This window comes from Arachis ipaensis, chromosome B3, assembly GCF_059453495.1.
Source record: "Arachis ipaensis isolate K30076 ecotype BB chromosome B3, ASM5945349v1, whole genome shotgun sequence".
Classification (NCBI taxonomy): domain Eukaryota; kingdom Viridiplantae; phylum Streptophyta; class Magnoliopsida; order Fabales; family Fabaceae; genus Arachis; species Arachis ipaensis.
The window spans coordinates 14,415,897-14,435,721 of record NC_142438.1 but is presented as its reverse complement, the minus strand read 5'-3'; the positions used below and the strand labels follow the sequence as shown (position 1 = coordinate 14,435,721).

Genomic DNA, 19,825 nt, shown 5'->3' with positions numbered 1-19,825 from the left:
CATGTTGAATTATGTTGGATTGGTAGTTGGATGATTGGATCCAACATAATTGGAGGCCACACAAAAGAACATGGAAATCTATGGGTATATTTGTGGCTAATATGGAAGGACAGGTAGGATTTTAATTGGGATCCAAATTTGAAAATTCAAACATATATAATATAAAAAAGCAATTAATATTAGGTTTACACTCACACCCATATTACAATTTTACATAGTATCCAGAGACATGTTTTGTTTTCAATAAAAAAAAATTATATATATCATTGTTTTTTTCTCTGGTGTGTGAATATATATTAATAATTATAGAGAAATATTTTTTAATTAGTTATTTTTTTATGATATTTTTTTATTTTATGCTTTTTGAGAGTTTAAGATTTAGAATTAGAATTTAAAATTTAAGATTTAAAATTTAAAATAAAAAGATAGTTGACTTAAAATAAATTAATTTTCTAATTAAACTCCATTAATAATTATTGAAGGGGGTTCAAATTATATTTTATAGTCAAGAATTCAAGAAATCGAGAAATCAATCATTTATATAAGTATTAAGTTAAGTCAATGAGTTATAGTTTAAATAGCATAATCTTTTTATATTCATCTAAGAAGTCGCAGATTCGAGACTCCCTATCTTTAATAAAAAAAAAAAAAGGTTAAATTATCTATATTACAGCCATTTTATACTTTTAATAATTACAATATTGGACGTGTAAGCATGGCTTGCACACAATCGGAATTCATCATGTTGACCATCAATCAAACAGGGGCTGCACGCAATCTGGGAACAAGCCTATGCTTGCATTGATTTCTTCATTGTTGGGCGGCTTTACTCAAAATTACTATTAATTAATCAATAATCATAATACTGTTATATATGAATTTTCTTTTCTATATCTCTACCTATTTTTAACATTTACAAGAGTAATCACGTAAATTTTTTTGTTAGGTACTATATGTAGTAAAAGAAGAAGAAGAAAAATAAAAAGTGGAGCACATGTGCTATTATTAGGAAATGGTAAAACAACTAATTCATTATTCATTATAATAGAAAAGAACAAGATGAATTTACTACAAAAGTGTGCAATTAAAGTTTTCTCTAAAGAACTTTGAAATCATATAGGAAAAGGTTCAACAAGGAAAATTGAATTATTAAAACAACTAGTAATATATAATTATATATATTAAGAAGAATTTGAGGATAAAATAATAGTTTTCTAGGCCATGCATTTTAATTCAAAATACATGGACGATAAAGATTTTGATTGAACATGTCTGTGGAGTTTGGACCACCTCTTATCATAGCAACAAATGAGTAGGGTCAACATTATTTAAAATATGAATACGAAAGTTTATAAAATATGATATGGTAGCAGGTAGTTATTAAAGCTATAGTGGTAACTTGTAATTGACAAGAAAATATGGGGAAAAAATAAAAATAAAAAATAAAGGTTTTAAAAAGTAATAATTAGTTAATATAAACATGAACTGTGTGGATTTCATGATGACGAAAGTGAAAATTGATATGTAGAAGGGAGGAAAGTGATAAAATGGCGAGATTCATGCCAATCACCCAACCCTTGTGATTCATTAACTTTTACAGGTATATTCAAGCAGGTTCTTAATAAAAACTTTAGCATTATGTACATAAATCTTTAACTAAGATATATACACAAAATTATGAATCCAAGTAAAAAAGGGTCTATTTTTAAATTATAAACCTATTTTTAATAAAATATTTATAAATTAAACCGAATTCAACTCTAAATCTAATCTAAATTTAATTTCAAAGAAAAATAATCAAGGGTTATGTTCCTCTCGGTGGGTCGGGTTGCACTAGTGCTGGAGCAGAGACTCGAAGAGGTTAGGACCTAGGTGGAAGCTGGAATGCTGGAGGGATATGCTTGGTTGGATCCGCGGAGTGACAATGTGATGGGACCACCTGCAAGGATTCCGACGCTCAAGTCAGTATCCGTACAGAAGGCAGCGGTTTAGGGTTAGAGTAGATGACATATCTTTGGGGAGGGGAAGGTCCATTCCCTATTATAGTCTGTACCTGGGTGGGCCCCTTGTGGTTAGACCCACCTTCCTGGAAGCTTTTGTTAGCTGTCCAGGTACCACATGGATGAGGAGATGACGTGCGGGTCACCTCTTAGCTCGAGTTGAGCGACCCATCTGGTCGGCCATTCATGTCTGAACCCGGGTCGCTGGTGGGCTGGGGGATTCATTGACTCCCAACTTTTACCAGGCAATGAGGACTTTTTCCATGGTGGTGATTTGGCCTCTCAGGCTAAGTGGGTTTACTGTTACATGCTCTGTGCTGCAACTATCGCGAGGAAGGCGGAATCCGTTTTAGCCCAGGTTGGGGTACTGAATGGGAAGTACCGCTCGGCGCTGCAGGAAATCAGCAGTTTGAAAGCTGAGATGGAAACCACCAAGACTAAATTGGCAGACACGGAAGAAAAGCTAAAGATATCTGATGGGATCGTGGCCCGCCTTACCAACCGGGAGTTGACCATGGGGAGCCAGCTCGGTGCCGCTTCGAGTCGGGCGACAGCGGCGGAGGCCAAGGTTGCTGACCTGGAAAAGAAGTTCACTAAAGCCGTCACATCGGCCGATACTGCCAGGACTAAGATTGAATTAAGTACGCAGTAAAGGCAACATATTCAAAACATTTAAAATAAAAGACAAGGTATTGGGATAGAGGACTAGAAAGTCACGCATAGAACCTTTTCAGATTCACTATGTTCCATGTTCTCGGGACCTCGCTCCCATCGAGCCTTTCCAACTTGTAAGCGCCTCTTTCGAGAGCCTCCCTTACTTTGTATGGGCCTTCCCAGTTCACCGTCATTTTGCCCTCTCCTGGGGTCAGTAACCCAATATCATTGCGCCATAATACTAGGTCGCCTTTCTCGAATCTCCTGCCGAGCACTTTCCCGTTGTACCATAGCGCTATTCTCTGTTTCAATGCAATTTTTGACAAATGGGACATGTCCCTGGTCTCATCAATCAAGTATTTCTCTACGGCTTCTTCACCACCGCCGAGGAGAAACCTCGGACTCGACTCCCCAATTTCAACTGGGATCACTGCGTCTACTCCATAGGTAAGTCAAAAAGACATTTTTCCGGTGGAGGACTAGGGTGTTGTCCTATAAGACCACAAGACCGAGGCTAGCTTGTCTACCCACGAGCCCTTCTTTTGATCAAGCCGCTTCTTCAACCATTTGAGAATGATTTTGTTTGCAGCTTCTACCTGACAATTGCTGTGTGGGTGTTCTACCGAGCAAAACTTCTGCTTGACTCCTAACCCGAAGAGGAACTCCCCGAACTTCTTGTCTGCGAACTGCATCCCATTGTCCGATATCACGATTTTAGGAATTCCGAATCTGGTGATCACTTTTCTCCACATGAATTTTTGACAACTTGCCGATGATATGCTGGCTAGTGGCTTCGCTTCTACCCATTTAGTGTAGTAGTCGATGGCTACTATCAGATACTTGACTTGTCCAGGGCCGACCGGAAATGGTCCCAAGAGGTCGACTCCCCATCGAGCGAAAGGTCGAGAGGCCAGTATTAAGCTTAATTCTCTTGCTGGAGCCTTGTAGAAGTTGTCATTTTCCTGACATTTTCTTCACTTCTTGACAAACTCTTGTGCATCCAACATAATTGTAGGCCAATAATACCCAGCTCTGACGAGCTTCCTAGCTAATGCTTTTCCTCGGATGTGGTGGCCGCAACACCCCTCATGAACTTCACTTAAGACGTAACCCGTTTGGTCGGGGCGTAGGCATTTTTAGTAGAGGTTGGTTGAGCCCTCGTTTATACAGCTACCTCTGTGTCACCTCATACTTAGCTGCTTCTTTTCTTGTTGCTCTAGCTTTCTTCTCATTTTCAGGGAGTTTGCCACTTTCCAAGAAGTGAAGAATTGGATCCATCCACGAAGGAGGGTTTAGCATTTGGGTTACGCACCGGGCTACCGATGGCTTCGTCGCTAATCCTTGAATCAAAGATCGGTTTTCCGCGCCAGGTTTTGTGCTTGCTAGTTTTGACAAGAGGTCAGCCCTGGCGTTCTTTTTCCTGGATACATGCTGAACCATTACCTCTTCAAAATCCTTACATAGCTTCTTCACTTTCTCTAGATATTTTTGAAGTAAGAAATCTCTGACTTGGTAACTCCCTTTAACTTAAGAGGTCACAATTTGAGAATTACTGTTGACTTCAACTTTCGATGCACCGACCTCTTTAGCTAGGACCAAGCCCCCTATCAAGGCTTCGTACTCCGCCTGTTTGTTGGAAACCGGGAAGTTGAACTTGCTCATAGATCACTCTCACTGAGCTTTTAAGGATTATACCTGCTCCCCCAAACGTTTGGTTGGAGGCTCTGTCAACATGAAGCTTCCACCGTGTATCCGTGCTTTCGGGCGAATCTCCCGTCACTTCCACTAGAAAGTCTACCATTGCTTGGGCCTTGATCGCATGTCTCGGTTCATATTGCAAGTCGTACTGGATAATTCGACCGCCCATATCATCATACGGCCCGCCAAGTCGGGTTTTTGTAGAACTTGACGTATGGCTTGGTCAGTTCTTAGGATGATCGGGTGACCTTGAAAGTACTACCTCAACCTTCGACTATCAATAGGGCATATGCCAGCTTCTCTAACTTGGTGTATCTTAGCTCCGCCCCTTGGAGCACCTTACTGATAAAATACGCCGGCTACTGTATCTTGTCTTCTTCTCGGATGAGGGCAGCCGCCATGGCTTGTTCTGTTACTGCCAAATACAAGAAAAAGGGATCGCCTTCTTTTGGCTTGCCGAGAACAAGGGGTGCCGAAAGTATTCTTTTGAAGTGGTTGAATGCTTCCTCATAAGTCGGGATCCATTCAAAGGCTATTCCCCTTTTTATCAGATTGAAGAAAGGGAGGGCCTTCGCTGCCGAGGCTCCGAGGAAGTGAGACAAGGCTGTGAGCTTTCCAGCCAGCCTCTGCACATCCTTGATACATCCTGGGCTCGTCATCTTAAGGACGGCCTCACATTTGTCCGGGTTGGCCTCTACCCCCCTGTGTTATCATGAAGCCCAAGAACTTTCCAGCTTCCATGGCAAATCCGCATTTGAGGGGGTTGAGCCTCATGTTGTGTTCTCGAAGCGCCTCGAAGACGGCTTCCAGGTCACCAACTAGGTTGCCTGGTTCAGCTATTTTCACCAAGACATTGTCGATGTATACCTCAACTGACCTCCTGATAAGGTTATTAAAAACTTTGCTCATCAGCCTCTGGTAAGTAGCTACTGCGTTCTTTAGTCCGAACGATATTACTTTATAACAGCAGGTCCCAGCTGGAGTTATAAACGTCATTTTTTTCTCGTCAGGTAGGTGCATCGGGATTTGATTATACGCAGAGTACACATCCATAAAGCTTAGGAACTGGTATCCTGCTGTTGCATCTACCAGGGAATCGATGTTCGGGAGGGGAAAGAGTCCTTTGGACACGTCTTATTGAGATCCGAGTAATCGACGCACATTCTCCATTTTCCATTAGCCTTCTTGACGAGAACCACATTTGACAGCCACGTCGAGTACTCCAGTTCCCTAATGAATCCCGCTTCTAACAGGCTAGCCGTCTGTTTGGCCACCTGGTCAGAAAAACTCAGGGTCTACCCCTGGCATATCGGCTGGAGTCCAGGCGAACAGGTCGCCGTTTGCTCTGACGGCCTCCATGAGAGGTCCTTTAAATTCATGAGGGAGTTTTCTGTTCACGAAGGTGAACTTTTTCTCCATGTCACCAACTCGGAACTTTTCTAAATCACCTTGGGGTTCTGGCCTTGGCTTGTCATCTACTCTTGTGTCTAAATCAGCCAGGAACACCCCAGATGCCTCTTTTAACCTTTTTCTCAATGAAAGGTTGGCGTTGTCGCAAGCAACCTCCATTTCTAAGTCTCCCCTGATGGAACCAATCGTCCCGCTGTCAGCACAAACTTCATTGTTAGAAACTTGGTGTATATAACAGCTGAAAATTCATTGATGGTCTTCCTTCCAAGGATGACATTGTAGGTTGTGGAGTCTCTCAAAATAACAAACTCCGCAATTACCAACCTCTTACTTTTGCCGATTTTCACGTAGATCGGGAGACAGATTATCCCGTCCGACCTTATATAGTTGTCACCCAGTCCAATGACCCCATGTTGGTGGGTCTTGAGATCGGCTTCTCTGAGCCCCAAGGCATCAAACATGTTCCTAAACATAATGTTGGAGTCGGCTCCTGTGTCAACGAGAATCCGTTTGACGAAGCGTCTTTCGATCATCGCCGTGATCACCTTGGGTGGATTTTCGGGGTGATCGTGGCACCATTGGTCTTCCAGACTGAAGGATATCTCGGAAGGTTCCTTGGATGGAATCTTGGGATTTCCCGTTGACACGGCTAGGACCTTGGCATCCTTCTTTACTGCCGATTTTGACTTGGGGGTGCATCTCGTCCTACCACGACGTTAATGACTACTTTCGGGGCGTTGTCAGGATTCTCATTGGACATTTGCCTTGGCTTTACGGTGCAGCTTCGGTCTTCCTCAAATTGTTCACGCTCTCTTCTTCTCGGCTCCCTTATGAATTGAGAGAACTCAGTCAATTTGCCTTCGCGAATAGCCTGTTCTAAGGCGTCTTTTAGGTTGAAACAGTCCTGAGTTTTGTGGACAAAGCCTTTGTGGTCACAATACAAGCTCTTGTTCCCGTCTGTCCTGTCCTTCAGCTGCTGGGGTTTGATAGGATGCCCTTGTCCGCAATTTATTGATAAACTTCGACAATAGGAGCCGTGACGGGGGTATAGTTAGTGAACTTTCCCACCTGAGAAAACAACTTGGACTGCTTCCCCGATGCCCCTTCCTTTGGGATCTCTCTTGGTTTGTCTGCATACACGGCGGCTTGGATTGCTTCCCCGATGCCCCTTCCTTTGGGATCTCTCTTGGTTTGTCTGCATACACGGGTTGACGGGGAGGCGAGTTGATCGGCTACCGCTTATTGGCTGCCACCACTTGGCTAACCTCCTCGTCATTGATGTATTCTTGTGCCAGATTTTGGATCTCCTGCATGGTCTAGACGAGCTTGGTAGTAAGGTATTTCTTGAAGTCCTCGTTCAGTAGGCCATTCGTCAAGCACAGACTGACTACCGAATCAGTTAGACCGTCGATTTCTAGGCACTCATTGTTGAATCTATCCAGAAACTTCTTGGTCAGCTCTTCGGCTTTTAGGGTGATACCCAGCAGGTTGATCGGGTGTTTAGCTTTGGCGATGCGTGTGGTTAACTTCACTAAAATGCTGCGGGATATATCTGTGAAGGCCGTAATGGACTCTTGCGGAAGAGCGTTAAACCATCGTATCACGGGGACCGCCAGCGTTACAAGGAAAGCTCGACATCGGACCGCATCCCCAACACCCTCTAGGTTCATCCTGGCCTCAAAGTCAAAGGCCGTCAGGTGCTCCTGAGGGTCCTTCGTCGCGTTGTACCTCATGTCCGTGGGCTTGTCAAAGTTCTTTGGCAACCGGACCTTAAGGATTGAGGTATGAAAAAGGGTCACACCCATGATTATGGGGTCTCGTCGTTTTCTCGCTCTCTCTCTGCGGGTCTCTCCATGCTCTTCCAACCTGTCTTGGGTAGTTTGTGATCGAGCGTCAGTTCGCGTTCTTTCGTTGTTTTTCCGGGGGCTCCTTCCTCGCGGTTCCGACCTCCTTGGGGGAGATCGGGTGCGATATAGACTGGGACGAGAGTCTCTACTGTGGTCGGGGCGATAGCGGTCCCTCGCTGCCAGCTCTCTTTCGAGGTTCTGCACCGGTGGCGCAACTCCTGCATGATCTTTGCACTGTCGTCGCCTGTACCGCCGAAGGGGCGTCTCTCGTGGGAGCTATAGGGTGGGTCGTCTCTACGGGAACGCACTCTCATGCGCTCATGGGAAGAGGCAACGGAAGTTGACCTACTCATCAGGCGGATTCCCTCTTCCTTGCGTGCCTCCTCCCCTTCTTCTCCCAAAAGGAAATCCATTCGCGTCAGGTCCCCACATACGGCCCCAATGTTCGTTTGCTCGGGCGCTCGGTAGGTCGGGTTGCACTAGTGCTGGAGCAGAAACTCGAAGAGGTTACGACCTGGGTGCGAGCTGGGATGCTGGAGGGATATGCTTGGTTGGATCTGTGGAGTGACGATGTGGTGGGCCACCTGCAAGGGCTTCGACACTCAAGTCAGTATCCGTACAAAAGGCAGCGGTTTAAGGTTAGAGTAGGTGACGTACCTCTGGAGAGGGATAAGTTCCTCCCCTTTTATAGTCCGTATCTGTGTGGGCCTCTTGTAGTCAGGCCCACCTTCCTAGAAGATTCCGCTAGTTGTCCAGGTAGTACGTGGATGAGGAGTCGACGTGCGGGTCACCTCCTAGTTCGGATTGAGCGACCCGTCGGGTCGACTATTCATGTCTAGACCCAGGTTATTGGTGGGCTGGGCCGGAACAGGTTATAAAATTTGAAAAGAAAAATTTGGATCAACCTAATTTTTTAAGTTCAACCAAAATGTAGGTCTTTTGAGATCGAAAAATTTTTATTCTGTCTCAAAAATTTAAACTAAAAAAAACACGTAATAAAGAAGAAAAGTACCTTTATTCAACCTCCAATTATAAATATATATTTATATCTAGTGTCTACATTAATAATGGTGAAATTTTACTAAATATATATCTAGAATACATTAACCAATTTTAAAAAATAAACAATTGAATCAAAACCTGATTTCCACGCCAAGAGAAATGAAGCTCTATACTTGAGCTTCCTAAAACGCTGAATTAACTCTAAACCAATATTATATGTGCCAAAACAGAACTTCAAACCAAAATTTTTACACTAGAAATCAAGATATAACGGAAAATAAATCCGTGACTTTTCTTCCTAATTTTTCTCATATGATATATTAGTTTTATTCTTTTACAGAAATGAAAAAGAAGAACCAAATAACCTAAGATATGACTCAAGAATAATCTATGATAACAATAATCAGATTTAGAAAAAAAAATTCAGATATGCAATAATAAATTAATTGTGAAAAAGAGGAAGAATGACTCCCACAAAACGTATTTGCTCAATGCTTCATCTCTTTCTCTCAATTTTTGTTGATATGTATGCTTACTCATATAACTTCTAGAAGCTTTCTTTCCAATTCAAATCTGTTACACTACTATTTTCTTGCATGTCCGCTGCTGCCGTTTTGCCAGTTGTTAAACCACACATTTTATTTCATTTTATTGGTGTCACTATGTTATTTTCTTTTTGCGAGAAATCTTAGAAAACATTTATTATTTTGATGAATTTTTAATATTCTTTTCTTTTTATTTCTCATAAGTCAAGATTATATAATTTAACATTAATTTAAGTATAGTTAACTTTTATTTTGTTGCTTTACTAACTTCATAAGAATTTAAATTCTAACCTATTGCTCTTAGTCTTTTTTTTTTATTTATTCGTTACTACACTATTCACGCCCCAAGTACACACACTATAGAATTCTCAAATCACAAAGTAGTCTTAGCTGAAAATTGAACCCGAGTGTGACGTGTGTTCTTTTTTTTTTGGGGGGGACTAGGAGTGCAACGTTTTAAGAAGCAATTAATTTGCCATCTGATATGGGCCTCTGCATTACTCTTCGTGTATAGTTCTATACAATTCACATGGATCTGACACCTCAAATGAAAGTTTGATCCAAAGGTCCAAAATCCTTTCATTCGAGGAGAGGGGGAATGAATATTTTCCATTGGGCTCTACTCCAAATGTATTGGGTCGTTGAACCTGTGTATGTATGAACCTGCACGACAACCAAATTGGGTAGACTCGAATCTTCGAATCCTGCACAACAACTCATTAGTCAACGGATTAGTGTCTGGCTTGTCAGACTGAGAGATACAGTGAGAAATAAATAAAAAAAACCTAAACACAACTAAAAGTTGAATCAATGGTTTGAACTTTGAACTCTGATCTCGTCTTGGGTTGTAACAAGAGCTTTTGGATTTACTTATGCGTTTTGTTTTTCACTATTATCATTTATCAAAGTATGTGCAGCAGGCCTCGAGTTGATTGTTTATGATTCAATTGTTTCGATCAACACTCCACATTCCACAATATTTATGAACCAAGCTAGCATTTGTAGCATATAATAAATATTGATAGTGATAAATGCTTACTGTTGGGTTTTACCAATCATATCATATTTATGTGACGGGAAATAGCCATACAGACAACGACAAATACTAGAAAGCTTTATTGCTTGCTTTCTATTTCTATCACAAGTTTGAATTATTGGACCCCAAAAGACATCGACCCATGATGGAATTCGCTTCCAGATTTTTGGACACCGGAAAAATAACATTCATAATCAATGATATAGTATTGGCAAATGGCAAAGGCCATGACAGCCATAAATACATGTATATTCCATTCCAAAATAATAATGAACATTAAAAAAAAAAGAATAAATTAATAATAATTGCATATGTAACTCCCTTTTAAGTGGTTAAGATACAGTAACCAAAACTGGAGGCACCAGTGAGTAAAAACTAAAAATATAAACACTCTTTGGGCTTAAAAGAAAGAAAGAATAACAAAGAAAGAAAAAATTTCTCTGCATATTTTTCTTTAATCCTTTTGAGACATAAACATGAGTGGCTAATTTACAATTGCCAAAGGAGATTTGAAGTTTGAACAAAACAAGGTAGCGACAAGGTTGTAGCTACCATAAGAGGTCTTCTGTGCGCAAACCTGCTGCAGGAAACCTCTTGGCATGTTTCCTAGAAAACCCAAAATCGAAAACATAAGGCTGTCTTTATTATCACTACCATGATGATGATATTATATAGTTTATAGTATATATTAGAGTATAATTCAACTCTATACACTATATAAGGCTTTTTAGGGGGCTTGACTTCCATACCACAAGAGACTTGAGAAACTCCATCACCTGCAATCACATAACAAATGAATCACAACTCGAGATCCAAGACAGCATATTTGCAAGCAAAACAAGTGCAGCAGCAGAACATCACGAAGAATATAAGAAGTACCTCTGATGGATCACGGAGAGAGTAAACTGCATTGCTTTCTTTTGGCGCTGAGGACACTAAGATCCCATAACCTTTATTTCCCTCCCTCAGAACCTGTTAGAACAAAAATGAATTCATTTGAGATCACTATTCAACCAAACCTCCAGAGTAAATGGAAAAGAAAGGTGGACATGAAAGCGCTCATTATTACCTTAAATGCATCTTCATCTGTTCTGTCATCTCCAATATATATAGGAAGCACATCATCACAATTGCTAAGCCCTGAAAAATGATAAATTTTTATCAGTCATTAATGCGAAAAACAAAGAACTCTGATTTTCAAGAAAGGGGATAGAACTCACCAAGTGACTCGAGCAAAAACGTGACTGCTTTTCCCTTATCCCAGTCAATCACTGGGCGGACCTCTAAGACCTGAAAAATAGTGAAGCAGAGATTACGACAAGGAAAACTCCATGCCAAGGATCCGTCACAGTTAAATCCCCCAAAGCAAGAGTAGAAAGATTCACTCAGATATACCTTGCGCCCATGAGTTAGTCGCAAACGTGGATAGCCCTTCAGAATATCATGGACAATCTGCCCCACCAAATCCCAACTCTGCATATTAAATTGAGAGAAGAAAATTATTAACAACTCTCTGTAAGAGCAAAATAATTAAGCAGAAAAGCTACTCCGTTATCATGTAATGATACTGCTAACTGTGGTTTATCTCATTAGAGGACGAGAGACTGTACCTTATCATCTACATTGCGGTAATGTACAGACACACAAAATTTATTGTTTTCAACTTTTGCTCCTTTAATATCTTTTGTACTCTCAACAAGAGACTCAAACACCTGTCAAAACAAAATCCAGTCAGGATATGGCATCCTATAAAATAAAAAAATAAAAAATAAAAATAAAAAAAACCAAAATGCAAAATAATGATGGTATTTTTGAAATATATGCCTACCTCATCAATCAGGGGCAAGAACTCAGCAGCAGGTTGGAATAAATTAACTTCCTTACCCTGTCATGTTAAAGATAATCATGAAAACTGTTTAGAAGAAAGCTTGAGAAGAAAAATGAGCTTATACATATGGACTACAAACCCCCATTACCTGCTTGTCAGTAGACCTAATGGTGCAATTAGGGTGGTTATCAGGTACAGCCTGCCTGACAGGACCAATGATGTCCATACCATGACTACCAGCATAATAGAGTTCTGTTAGTCCTATAAATTCATATACCTGAGCCAATAGGGTGAAACAAAAGTTAGAATCAATACCAACATATCAAGAAATAAAGCTAATTTGATGAGGAAGAAAATCTTTTCTTGTATTTCAGCTGTTAAGCTACCTTGTCACGACTTCTTCCACTGATAATAGCAGTAGGGAAATATTCAGCCACCTTTTTAACAGCATCTCGCATCTGCAGAATTTGTATGATCAGAAATCAGAAAGTGACGAATTAGAAAAGGATAATTTTTTGATTCAAGTTCCAGGTAACATTACATACATTGTCAGACATGAAAGCACAGTCAGGATTATCGACGATCGGTGAAAGAGTTCCATCATAATCCAGAAACAAGGCTATTCTCTTCCCTTTTGCATAGTTTGTAATTTGCTCAAAAGATGTAAGTGCTGAGGGATACTTTAGCTGTGAAATTAACAAAATGAAAGAGAGAAATAGCATAAGTAACCTCCACAATTTGTAAAGTCTGGAATTTAACTTCTAGGAAAGTATGCAATACCAGCCAGTTAAAATAAGCAGCATCAGATTCATGTGACGCAAAGCCATGACTAACATCCTTCGTTATCTTCCTGGGGGGAGGAGAAGATGATTTCATGGCATCCAACCAACTACTAGAACGAACATCCTCAAGAAGTCCAGTTTTCTTCCTTGGGATAGTCAATAGCATACCATGTGGAAAGGTCGCCCCGGTTGGGGAGTAAGGCAATAAACTTGAATGCACACCCAGTCTTGACTTTGTTATGGGTGCAGCATCAGCAAGAACAGGGGTGTGATTTGATTTCAAGTCCATGGGATCCAGGTTTGTGAACCACTTGATATTACGGCAACAATGTGTGAAATTTAAGGAGTATTGAGCACCAATTGAACTATTATTATCTATGTATCAGATTTCCACTTTACCCAACTCTCTTATCAATGAAAAACCACCTCTTCAATGTTATCTTGTCACTGCTCTTGGGGTAACAGTCCATCAACTGCTGAGCTCCTGAAAATAATGATAATATGAATTGCCTTAGTTTGATGTCATTATCTAGTGACAGATAAATTGAAATAAACGGCACCCAAGTTTGAGCCCACCTTTTCACTATCAACCCTTTAAAAGAAAGTGAAGGAGATTTTTCCATTTGAAACAGCAAACATGGGTTCCAAAAATGGTAAATGTATAAACTCAAAACAGTGTGCAGCCTACAATAGAAAAGGAAAAACTACTTGCAGGTCTGACATCTATGAGGTGAAACAGTGCACGTGAAAACGCTTTGGTCAATGCCAAATCAATAAATAACAAAGATCTTGAGATGTCTAGAATATTAAACAGTCACATGAAGCAACCAGCAAGCAAAGCAGGGGAGAAGGGAGGTTGAGGTAAAGGAGACAGTTTTAGAAACTATTTTTAGCACTAGCCTAATTATATAGCTTTAACTTTTACAATCCGTGTAAAGAAGAAATAAAATCTTTAGAATAAAAGGAAAAAAAAAAAACAAAGAAGAAAGCGAAAAACAATGAATTGACACTGATTCTTCCTTTTCATTTATTTATGCATATTTAGAAGGACTCTTCCAATTAATGATTGGCCCAAAATTGCAGTTCACAAAAATCCAAAGACAGTAAAGACCCCATCCTCCTTTTAGTGAACTAATGATGTGAAATACACAAGGCACAACTTGGCATTAGTTGCCAAATTTGCATTATTGACCGCTGAGGCTGACCATGAGTCATGGCGAAGTAATTCAATAGGATCATATAAATTCATGTATTTATATCATAAGAAAAAGCATCTATTGCAAGTTCATCAAAGTCAAACATTCTAGCATGATTTTGTAATAGAAGATAAAGGGATGAGGAAAAGTTAACAACTTGTGGGTTTATTCTCAATTATTGCTTACAACAGGAGCTGCTGACACACACCCAAGTATTAGTGCAGTTTTCTCATCATGCCTCATTGACTATCATATCAACAGTTCCATCTTTAAAAATAAAAAAGAAAAGAAAAAATTCATTCTAACAAAAAGATGCTATATATCAAACACAGGGCAGACTCATACAGAGTGAAGTATTACCCAAAAAAGATCAATTTTACCAATTTTCAGAGATAAAAAACTTAGTTTAGAAGAATTAAAACATGAAAAGCAATTCCATGCTTAGTCACATAAGATGCTGCTTTAAAGATATTGACCAAAGAGAATTCAACACAACAATTGTAGATATTGATTTCAGAACAACAAGCTAATAACAATAACTGCTATGGTTTCATAAAATAATCATCAACAAACTTACTGAGCACAGCAAAAATCACCAGGAAGAATGACTAGTACACGATGCAGAGAAAAATATCAGAACAAATGAGAACTGCACTAAATATCAGGAGAAGAAACAAATACAAGAAAGAAAAGGAAAAGAAAATCCAACCACCAATATGAAGCGGAGGAAAATAGAAAGTATAAACAGGTGAACTGTGCTAATAGAAACAAATTAATCAGATGCTGATTTGTGCATAATGTAGTGCCCTACTACCCCACCAAGTGGATGGGAAAGAAAACATCAAAACAATACCATATGCAACCACACATAATGGCCCTACAAAGCATGGCAGTCAATAATACAAAGGGTCCCAATAAATAAAGATTCTGCAAAGAAATAGACAAACTGACATGGAATATCAATAAAAATTGCTAACTAACAATAATAATTAAAAAAAAAAGTCCACAAACTGTGTGTAAATTCTGGTGTACAAGTAATTTCCTCACTGTGCAAAAGAAAAATACTCAGAAGGAACGAAACAACCCATGAATGGTTAAACACTTTAACTGAATATGGACCGGCATCTACTTCAAATTTTGACTTTTTGCTTAATTTTTTTTCCATTATATTTACTATCCATTTTAAAATAGTTCATGACAGTTTTAATGAGAAGCACAACAAAGCAATGAGAAAAAATAGAGAGGAAAAAAAAGGTGGAAACAAATAACATCACATCAGCTTAATCAAGAACAGCTCTAAAGGCAGAGACAAATCAGAATCAATAGTCGACAGTACCCATCTCCCGGTCGGGAGAAAACCGAAAAAAAACTGAATTAACCAATCATGCAACGATCAGTCAAAGTAAACGATGGTTTGCTGGAAGAAATTAATAGGGGAGGAAGAAAAGTTTCTTCTAACAATATTAAATATATTAATAAAAAAAGAGGGGTGTCGTAGATTTTGACTAGCTCCCAAATCTTCTAAATATTAGATTATTATTAATAATAATAATAATCATTAAAAGCGAAGGTAACGCGAAACAATCACGAGTCAAAATGCCACCGACCCTCTTGAATGTCAAGCAACTACCCCCCAATCACCATTTTTAAAATATCTATATATATAAATAAAAAAACAGAGGAAACTTTCTCACAAAAAGGAGCCAACTTTCAGAATCTGGGTTTCGGAAAGAGCTTTGTTAAAAAAGTTAGACCCTTTTGTTTTCCTTCAGAAAGCTAAAAGCCTTTTCTCATGAATATAGAGTGAAGAAGAAGATGACGAAGAAGAAGAAGAAGCTTACCTAATAAACGAGCTCCAACCACGCGAACAACGTAACAAGGTTTCTCATTAATCTTCTTTCATAATAATGCAGATATCTAGCTGGAAGAAGGAAACAAAAAAAGGAAAAATAATTTTAAAAGGGAACAAAAAAAAATGAACCACCAGTATTCAGAGTTTGGCAGCCAACAAAACAGAGCGAATATAAAGCATAAAGAACACCCCCCCCCCCCCGAAAACCCACACAAACCACAAAACCCACACCTTTGTTCGGCGCAAAAAATATCAGCTAGAATCCCCCTTTTGGAGAGAAATTCTCGGCAGCCAAACAAAGAGACAGTGGGGAAGGCAATGTGTTAAGCAGAATAAAGAGAAATTTACCTGAAAATATGATTAATGATTAAAACAGACCGAAACCAAACAAACCCTAGACAAGAACGAAGAATTAGGGTTCAAGAACGAAGCTATATAATGGAGTGGTACTGAAAAACGGTGTGCTTTTAAGCGGCGAGAGAAGCGAAAGTGTTAAATTAAAAAAGAGAGAACGTAACAGAATGAGAGAGAGAGAGAGCGAGAAAGAGAAAAGAAATGAAGAGAGAGAGGAGAGAAAAACACTGCTAAATCAGAAAGGCGTATTTATAGCGTTTCGACCCTCACGAAACGTGCTTTACAAGGAAACCTTCGTCGGTTGTTGAATTAGGAAACACCACCACCCCACCAATAAAATTCAATAAAACGATACAGAAACTCAATCTCGATTTCAAGCGCGTGAGCTTCAATTGCGACGGCGCGTGGTGTATCTCACGGCGCGTGGGAGAGGGATAGTGGTAACCGTGTAACTGATAACTGAATATCCGAAGGGCAAAGATTTGATTTCATTGGTTTGCGCATTGAATCAACGACCGAAGGCACATTGGAAAGGGAGTGGGGCCAGAGAGACACGTGGCGGAGCGAGTTGGCGGCGAAGCGCGTAGGGACACGTGTAAGTGAGGCGATGTCGACGTGGCCACGTTGTGGGATGGGGCCCACCATGTATGTCGTTTTATTAGAGTGGAAGGAAGAGAACGGGGGCGAACGAGTGGTAGTCGTCGGTGACGGTGGCGATTGTCGTGGACGGCCTGTAGGATGGTCCCACGTGTCAGAGAGGTGGGGTCCACTGTAACGAATGATGGCCTCATGATGAGGTGAAGTGGCATGGGGATGGGCCTTCATGCATGACCATGACCCCATATTGTCCCGGCCAACCAACAAACAGACACGTAGATCTGCGTAGAGTAACAGGTACAGTAGAAATTTTGAGGTTCAATAATCTTGTTAAACTTCACATCCAATCCATATTGCTTTCATAGCATTTTATTTATGTTTTTATTAATGTATAAACTAGTAATTAAGGAAAGATTAATCAAGATGTTAAATTCTTTTATATGAACTAGGGATGAAACATACTAATTGAAGTACCTAATATTTCTTTCTATAAATGTACAGATTATTACGAATCATATTATGTAACATGTCAAATTTTATATATTATGACATAGGGTAATAACTAATAAGAGGAATATTGTTTTTTCCTAAAAGCTCTTTTTTTTTAACCAACTATCAACCGATTAAAAAAGTAGAGCAAATATTAAAAGGAGAGAAATTGTTTTTTATGGTTTCTGACTATTTTTCAAAGAACAGTTTTTTTTTATGATTTAAATTTTTTAATTAATTTCTAATTATTTAAGTAATTGATGTAAGTAATCTCTATAACCTATTGATATGTTAGGAGCCATTTTTTTGTTGTAACTTAAAGTTAAATATAAGAAAAAAACAAAAAACAATTCTATTTAAGATTATTCTTAAATTTAAAAAAAAAAAAAGAAGTTTTACTTGATGAAATTATAACACCGTCACCATCTTTAATAATTGAAAATCAATAAAGAATTTTAAATTATGAGAGAAAGTTTTGTCATTTGGATAAAAAAAAATATATAGATAAACAATTTCTAATCGAGAAATTTAAACGATTGTACGTAATTAATAATTAATTAATATGGAGTACAATTTAAAAATGTTTATTGACTTATTATTGGCTAAACCTTTATTGGTTAATTAGCAAAATTTTTGGATAATGATCAAAATCGAAAAAAGTATTACTTTCAAAAGAAAAAATAAAAAAATATTAATTAAAATTATTTTATACGTATATTTAATCACATATAATTATATTAGTAAAAATTATTATATTTTATATTAAGCGTGTGAATAACCTTTTGAAAAAACAATTATAATTTATATAAAATATTTTATATTATTAATACATCAAAATTAAATTTATTATGTACTAACAAATAATTTTTAATTATTTTAATAAAAAAATGAAAAGAAAACTGGTTATGGAGATTGATCGGTTGCATTAAATGTATTACGATGTAGATACGCCTAACTCTATTAATACTACCTAGTTTGCCATCTCCCATCTGTAACAGTAAGTCCATAATGAACCAAGGTTCGAACCTAGATCTTGCCAACGTGAATAAAGTTTAAATTTATCCTTCGTTTAATTACTTCAATTTAATGTTAATTTAGACATTAGAAATTTGGAGTCTTAGACACCACTTCTCTAATAGACCCCAATCTGAAGGGTCCAACTTAGGAGGCTTTTTTATTTAATATAAATATTAAAAATGTTTTAATTCTCTAAAAAGGTACCATGAAAAAATGTTGTCAAAGTACGCATAGTCAATTCACGTGAAGCATTTGCAAAATAGATTTTGCTATTATTTTGATACATAGCGTCTGCAAAATAGATCTAGACGTGCCAGAGTCATTTCTGATTCGTCGTCCACAGAATGAGAGAGTTCCATTTCTATTTTGTTGTCCGTGAAATGGAGGATACCATTTCTGTTTCATCACCTGCAAAATAGGTGAAGCAATAGAGCATAATAAACAGAGTAAGAGTATGAGAAATGAGTAAAGTAAAAATAAAAAATAAAAAATAAGAAAAGAAGAATAGAATAAATGAGATTAATTTTTTTTTATGACAAACATGTATAACATGAATCTTAATTTAAAGAGGAAGAAGATGCATCTTGAAGAAGAAATGAAGAATAAACGGCGCTAAAGAAGAAATGAAGAATAAACGGCGCTAAAGAAGGAAGAAGGAGAAGGAAGAAAAAACTAGAGCAACACATAATATAATGAGTTGTCATATGTTAAATTAGATTGGGCCTGATCTAATATTTTTTTTTTAACACTATAATAAGAATAATAATAAATATTTAATAGAAAGTAAATAATAAGATTTGAGTGTCGTCAAGGTAACAATGCTCTGCTAGGATTTTTTTACTCTTAACAGAGTTTTCGTGCCATCAAGGTCAACTTTTTAAAAAAATTTCTCACGTCAATCATCAACAAGTCTCTATCACATCTGTCACAGCCCAAAATGAGCCATGACTGGCGCTCAGGAAAAAGAGTTCCCTAGCAAGCCTAACAGATTCGAATATAAGATAAATAAAATGTTACAAATAATTTTTTGATAAATTTAAACTTTCTAGAATGAATAATTACATAATTGAACAAAAGTAAAATAAATAAATATAGATGGATTCTGCCTGTGACATATGGAGCAGATGACGCCTAAGAACTCAACAAGGAATAGAACCCATTGCAGATCATTACTCTTGAATAGAAAGACTCACATAATCAAATACTTTTTCCTGAAAAATATTTTTTTTAAAAAAAGGGATGAGTTTTGCAACTCAGTGACTAGACAGTACATCTATAATTCACATGAGACCATCTAAACATTATTATGAAAATAATTTTAGTTAGAAAATAATAATTTATATGAATAAGTGAATCAATAAGGGAGTTCTCATACAGAAACCAAATCAAATAGTCCACACTTGGGCGGCTCCACCTCTAAGGGTAGCCCTTTCCTCTAGCGTGTCCGTACGGAATAACAGATCCAACGTGTGGCCTACACGTTAGGCTAGCAACGCCCCTGCTAGCTGAGGTCTGAGC

The 19,825-nt window shown here is 38.3% G+C and overlaps 2 protein-coding genes across 4 annotated transcripts; both read right to left on the bottom strand.

The window, feature by feature from the left end:
* Positions 1 to 7,078: 7,078 nt before the first annotated feature.
* Positions 7,079 to 7,567, bottom strand: LOC148569891 (uncharacterized). Its single transcript, XM_088506706.1, has one exon. The coding sequence runs from the start codon at positions 7,565 to 7,567 to the stop codon at positions 7,079 to 7,081; it is 489 nt and encodes a 162-aa protein (XP_088362832.1).
* Positions 7,568 to 10,462: 2,895 nt separating this feature from the next.
* On the bottom strand, positions 10,463 to 16,425 carry LOC107629726 (trehalose-phosphate phosphatase A). 3 transcript variants are annotated; one of them, XM_016332598.3, is made up of 14 exons: positions 16,199 to 16,425; positions 15,840 to 15,919; positions 12,801 to 13,286; positions 12,566 to 12,706; positions 12,407 to 12,478; positions 12,169 to 12,297; positions 12,021 to 12,077; positions 11,803 to 11,904; positions 11,588 to 11,665; positions 11,413 to 11,482; positions 11,262 to 11,332; positions 11,072 to 11,164; positions 10,942 to 10,968; positions 10,463 to 10,798 (listed from the first exon to the last, which is right to left on the bottom strand). In XM_016332598.3, the coding sequence occupies exons 3-14, from the start codon at positions 13,089 to 13,091 to the stop codon at positions 10,682 to 10,684; spliced, it is 1,248 nt and encodes a 415-aa protein (XP_016188084.1). In that variant the 5' UTR covers positions 13,092 to 13,286; positions 15,840 to 15,919; positions 16,199 to 16,425; the 3' UTR covers positions 10,463 to 10,681. The 3 variants fall into 3 exon arrangements, with proteins under 3 accessions (XP_016188084.1, XP_088365601.1, XP_088365600.1); XM_088509475.1 differs by lacking the exons at positions 15,840 to 15,919; positions 16,199 to 16,425 and adding an exon at positions 14,576 to 14,886; XM_088509474.1 differs by lacking the exons at positions 15,840 to 15,919; positions 16,199 to 16,425 and adding an exon at positions 13,379 to 14,711.
* Between the last annotated feature and the right edge of the window lie 3,400 nt (positions 16,426 to 19,825).